General features: G+C 45.2%; 1 protein-coding gene across 1 annotated transcript; it reads left to right on the top strand.

Moving 5' to 3' along the window:
- Positions 1 to 4,283: 4,283 nt before the first annotated feature.
- On the top strand, positions 4,284 to 6,212 carry gdf3 (growth differentiation factor 3). The gene is made up of 2 exons (XM_086052505.1): positions 4,284 to 4,738; positions 5,287 to 6,212. The coding sequence occupies exons 1-2, from the start codon at positions 4,474 to 4,476 to the stop codon at positions 6,120 to 6,122; spliced, it is 1,101 nt and encodes a 366-aa protein (XP_085908631.1). The 5' UTR covers positions 4,284 to 4,473; the 3' UTR covers positions 6,123 to 6,212.
- Positions 6,213 to 6,219: the final 7 nt, after the last annotated feature.

The raw sequence follows: 6,219 nt of genomic DNA, 5'->3' as shown, positions 1-6,219 counted from the left end.
GACGGACGCTCACTTTTTAATAAAATGCCCAGGTCTGCAAACAACCAAAGCACAACAACCACAACAGTATTTCGATGTCATTCTGTAACAAGATTTGTTTTTCTTGTTTCCTAAGTATGATGTCAAAGCGTGAACAATTGCTATTATCTCAAAATTCAATTGCCCCAAGATTGTCGAATTTCAAAACCGACCAAAATGTTTGAATAAAGTATACTTCACACAGAGTCACACAAAAACTTGATGGTAGGCAGTCAAGTCACCTGTCAGTGGGTGATGACTGTGAGACTATAGATGGTGACATTAACTGCTGACATTGACCAAGCCTCTAACTAGCTAGAAGCTAACTGTCCAAATGCAGTCACTTGCTTTCAAATGCAGCGGCGTATCAGTGATATTTTCTTTATCATCCCTATTTTCCAATGAGAACGCCTTCATTTTATGACAGAGATGTGTTCCCCACTGTGGAATCAATAAAGGCATTCTTATCTTATCTTATCTACAGTAGTCAGAATATACCATAGAATATCACAAATCTACTCTAACACACAAGTAACGTCGTCATTACAATACATATTTATACAAAAAACTTAACTACTTATATTACATAAATATAAAATAATCAACTGAAAAACAGTAAGTGGGGTGGTAACTGAGCATGTAAACATATTCTGAGGTCCCCGCCTCACTTTCCTCTGGCGGTTCCAGCTGAAGGTTATAGTGCTTGCACAGGTTTATGTAGACACAATATGTGTAGAGTGAGCAAACCTAACCATTCACCCCTATTGAAAATGTGACAATGATGCTTTTGAAGCAGATAGGCTTCCTAGCAATAATCTATATTGTATTCAAATATTGTTTACAGTATATGAATCATTCCACATGGAAGGAGAATGCAATGCTTGAGGACTCTTTGCTGGTGTCAACATTGAAAGTTGGATTCAGGTTTATGAAGCACCATGGAGGTCTAAATTTGGAAACACATTGTTAACGTCTGCGTGCTGATGACAGAAGACACGGGTCTCTGGGGTTGTGTGTGGTCCGGGCTATCAGAAAACGCTGCTGTTGTTCTCCCTGGCAGCCAGACACGCACACGCGCTCCCTCAAGCAGGCCCGAGAAAGAAAGGAAGCTTTCATGGAATATTCTGTTTAGCTGCACAGACAGATGCATATGATACTCCCAGGACCCATAAAACAAGTTATTCACAGACAATATTGCGCCCACGCCATGTTTTCCTCGGACTACAGGCGGCATAATTCAGATTTCAACAAGGAATTGAGTGTTCTGAGAAAACGTTGCTAAAATTGATGATTAGGCCTCTAAGGCAACTTCATTCTTACATGAAAATGTCAGTGAGGGATGCACACTGAAAAACAGTATCCACAAATATTATGCAGTAGTACTAGTACCTTGATCAAGTTAAAAGACCTATAGTCTAGACAATGCATTTAATTGAATTGCGAAAATGCTTTGGAAGGTGGTACGTGCGTGGGTTGGCTTCTTTACACACACGTACGTGACATAACACCCACGCCGCTGCCAAACAAGTCTGATTCGCAGCAGCAACAAGCTGCTTGGGGGATCCTCTCCTCCGTGGTAACAAATAAAATGTTCTCAAAGAACCGAGCCAGGGAAAAGTGTATGTCATCGCAACATGTGACATAACGGACCAATCACGAGAGAGAATGCGCACTGCGTCGTACACGCAGCAACAATTTTGTACGTGTGCGCGGCCTGTATCGCAGACCTGGTGCCAACATGTCGCGCAGCAATATGTGTCGGTCACGTGATGCAATGCGGCGGTTGTCGAACTCGTCGACGTGGGAGTATAAAAAGAAGCCTTAAAGCAGAAGTCAACCCAAACATATTTTTTTTCAAGACTATGTTCCCAGCAGGCCGACTAGTTGAAACACGGCATTCTGATTAATTTTGCGTTTGTGGAATATAAGATAAGCAGCAAAATGCACTCGTTTTTAGCAATCTCTGGGGGCGGCCATTTTGTCTTCTGTTGACTGAAAATGACATCAATTTCATTTGATGTTTTTTACATTTATGACCATTGATCAAACTAGTACAATTATGGCCTCGGAGTGTTTTTTTTTTATACAAATATTTCCTACTACAAATACGTAAGAACGGGACTCCATCGTAAAGCAAGGAGCCCCTGCAATATACATTTTCGACTTCCCGTTTTTTCGCATTCCCTTTGGCTTAATAGGACTCTCAGCCAGACCATTTTTTTTGTCAGCAAAGGACATTGATTTGGATTTTCTGTGCTGCTGAATTGTGTGCTAGCTGACACATACTAAAAGGTAGTGTGTTGTTTATATGCTTGTGTATGTACAGTATACTGTATATGACAATCTGCTCTATCAAAATGTTCTTTTAAAATGTTGTGTGAATATGTATTTACTAAAGGTTATATGGTGGTTAAATGACTACTAAAACATATATTATACACTACATTCATGTGGAGCTCTCTGTACCTGTGGAGCAAGAAAAGCCATATAAACTTAAAATAGTACGAGGGACCCCCGCAGAATTATATAAAAGGGATGACACAGCTTACAGTCATCTATTAGGCAGGAAGACACACATCATGCATCCTACACATCTCCAGTGGAGCGTGCACAGAAACAAATGAATGGTGCAGCTGGGGGAAGAAGAGAAAAAAAAACAAGTGACTCATTTGACCTAAAGAAAGCCAACAGGGAATTAACAGTCATATCCTGAACTGAGTGAGAAAGCAAGCACCCAAGATGATAAAGAGTCATACTCGTAAGTCATAACGATAATGCCTTCTACTGTTATTTACCAAGCTTGCCTTCAATTTTATGACAAAAAAATGTACAATGCAATTTCTTTGTGTAACTGTCACCCGCACAAGGTTCATAGACTTTTTTTTAGCAATAGTTTTCCATGACTTTCCCAAAATGTTCACTTGATTACCAAGACCGAACAATTCAGTTGGACCACTGAAAAAACTGAGGTGCACAGACGGTGCAGTAGAAAGCAAGCAAATAAATAAGGTCCGCCTCACAGTACAGAGGTCCAGGGTTCGAATTCGGGCACTGGCCTTCCTGTGTGGAATTTGCATGTTCTCCCCGTCCCTGCGTGGGTTTTCTCCGGGAACTTCGTTTCTGACTTGTTTGCGCCAAGTAGCGTTTGTCGAAGGCCTTGGTTGACCCCAAGCGTCTTAAATGGAGAACTACACTAAACGTGACGTCTGGCCGGCATATACCACTTCATGACACAGAGGGGAAACCGAGGGAAGTACACCGCTTAAATAGTATGCATTTCGCAACTTTATCAAAACATTTGGACACCACACTCTTCAAAATTTCTTGTTACAACTTAAAGACTCTTCAGAAGTTAGCAACAATAGCGAATAAAAGCGGGTAAAGCCGCAACTGTGTTAAACTCCACCTCTTTGTGAAGAAATTGCGGATGTTAGGTGTGAAGCGCCATTTCTGAGCTCGTTTCAAAACACACTCGTGTACATTCGCTGACTATGTTCGCTGTTTATTCAGCGCACGACGCTGAATAAAAAAGCGCAGCGTGACACCCGCAAATCAACCTACTGTTTGGCCTGAAAACAGAAGCGATTCCCATATGTGCAGATCAATCGCTGTGTTGTAATTGGTGCTTGTAACTTAATATGAACGAAGTTATTTTAGCACGGTGTCATGCAAGCGCACCTTCAGGCGTCACTTCTTTCCAAGATTTCCGAGAGTTGTCAAGCACTTAACCTTTCAGTACTTAACGTCATGCTCTCTTTCTTCCGCCGAGCCAGGACCTCCCTCCCCCACGGCAGCATCCCTACAGCCAGATCTTAACAAAGCTCCCAGTGTGGACGACCCCCAGTTACAAACACTGAGGTAAAACAGGATCAAATAAGATACTTTGAGATAAAAGACATACGCACGCACACACCCACACACGGGAAGCAGAAAAGGTATTTTACGTATTTAACTGAATAAAATCTATACTTATTTTCTTAAATTTGTGAATTGAATAATATGGACTACATACTACGTATTATTATGTTAAAAATAGATTTGATTAGATTTTTTTTACATTCACGTTTTAACATTTTATTATTCAATTTCCTAAATTATTGGTAAAACAATTATATTTTAAAAATTGGATGAATTATTCTATTTAATCAACCACATTAACGTTATAATTAGATTCCCCCCCCCCCCCCCCCCACCCACCTCATCTATTGACATTTGGCCCCGGTTTTACAGATCTAATGTGGCTTATGAGCTCAAAAATTTGCGCCCGAAGTAGAGCTGATCCCTATATGTCTTGAGGAACTGATAAAACTTTTCGAAAACAAACAAAAATGTTTGGAGCCGCCGTGCTTCCCCGCCCCCTCCCTCGCCATCTTATCGATCACACCGGGAGGTCGAGCCATTTAAATCAAACACCCCCGCGCACAGCTGTGCAAAGTCGTCAGGGTAAAGAACAACATGCGTGCGCTCCTGCTCCTACTGGCCCTGGCCGGCGTGGACGCTGTCCCCCAGGAGCGGATCCTCCTCGGCGCCATAGGCCTTTCCGAGCGGCCGGCTGCCCCCGATGGTCCCCCGGGGTCCCGGTCCCCACGCCACGACGTCCCTCCGGCCCTCTGGAGAATCTTTAGGAGGTCGCAGCGCGTTCAGGCCGAAGAGGGCGAGCCGTGCACGGTGTCCGAGTACGGCGTCCGTGGCAACATCATCAGATATGTGCAAGACCAAGGTAGTGGCAGTGTTATCAGCCTCAAACTCCACATCGTTGTGTGGCTAGTGGCTACAGACATCATGCCATCTGTAGCTGTTTGTGAATGTGTCTGTTTCTGTTTAATTTGTGTGTATCCACGTGTACTTTGGGTGTCTGTTTCTCTCCCCCCCCAAAAAAAATGATATCTCTTTTCCACGTTTGCATCTATTGTGTGTATCAATGTACATCTCTACTTTAACGTGACTGCATTTTTGTGTCTCTTGTATGCGCGCATGTGTGACTGTCTTTTGGTTGCGTGTCTCTTTGTGTGTTTGTGTTGTGTATGTGGTTTTTCGTGTATCTCCATGTGTAAGTATGTCCGTATGCCTTCGTGCATGTCCCTCAGTTTGTGTTTTGCTTTGTCTGTATGTTTATGTTAGTGTTTTGTATGTACATATGTCTTTGTTGGTTGGTTAATGGTGTGTGTGTGTGTGTGTGAGTGTATGTGTCCGTCCACCTATGTTTGTTTGTCTGTGTCCATTTCTGTGTGTCTGAATGTGTAATTGTTTGTGCGTATGTGTGTGCAGGCGGTGTTGTTCCAGGTTCTGGCGTGGCGTGCCCAGGCTGCGTGGACCAGCATCTGTTTTTCAATCTTGCAGCCCTGGAGTCATTGGAAGTCTTGTCTCTGGCTCAGCTGCACATCCACTTCCTGTGGAGGTCTGGGCCCAGGGGCTCCGGAAGGACGGCGGCAACCCTGCTGCAAAGTGGCCCCACCATCAGTGCAGTTCTGTACAAGATAGTCCGGCCCACGCTGAAGGGTGCCGACCCTCGGGTCAACCGCCGCCTTCTCCTGTCCCAGTCGGTCCGGCTGGGCCCGGAAGGGGTGTCGGTCACCTTGGACCTAACCTCGCTGGCCGAATCCTGGCGCCGCCCGGCACGTAATTACGGTCTGCTTCTGGAACTTCGGCCTGTGGATGCTGACCTGGATAAATCCTGGGCGGCGCCACCTGTGCAGGCCTCGCTGTTGGCAGTGTCGCTCCACCCGAAGCAGTGCCGTTCCCGGCAGCGGAGAAGTACCTCCCACGCCCTGCCCCCCGTGTCGCCCAGCAACATTTGTAAGGCCCGCCGCCTCTATGTGGACTTCAAGGACGTGGGCTGGCAGGATTGGATCATCGCACCGCAGGGCTATGTGGCCAACTACTGCCACGGCGAGTGCCCCTTCCCTCTCAGCGACAGCTTGAACAGCACCAACCACGCCATCCTTCAGACACTGGTTCACTCGCTGGATCCAGGAAGCACCCCTCAGCCCTGCTGCGTGCCCGTCCGCTTCTCGCCGATCTCCATGCTCTACTACGACAATAATGACAATGTGGTGCTGCGCCACTACCAGGACATGGTGGTGGATGAATGCGGATGCCGATGACCGAAGCCCGATAGTCCCCTCCAATCCCAGGCCTCGCTGATGATGTCAACTACACGTTTTTAAATGATGCTAATAAAGTTTTGAAAGAAACATGAAG

Source organism: Filicampus tigris, chromosome 14 (assembly GCF_054856515.1).
Source record: "Filicampus tigris isolate MCC_2025a chromosome 14, RoL_Ftig_1.0, whole genome shotgun sequence".
Taxonomy (NCBI): Eukaryota; Metazoa; Chordata; class Actinopteri; order Syngnathiformes; family Syngnathidae; genus Filicampus; species Filicampus tigris.
This window is presented reverse-complemented; position numbering and strand designations above follow the sequence as displayed.

Excerpts from the sequence above, each read along its gene's own strand:
- gdf3 (XM_086052505.1), top strand. The coding sequence starts at position 4,474 with ATGCGTGCGCTCCTGCTCCTACTGGCCCTGGCCGGCGTGGACGCTGTC. Across the intron at positions 4,739-5,286 it reads CAGATATGTGCAAGACCAAG|GCGGTGTTGTTCCAGGTTCT; the intron begins GTAGTGGCAGTG and ends ATGTGTGTGCAG.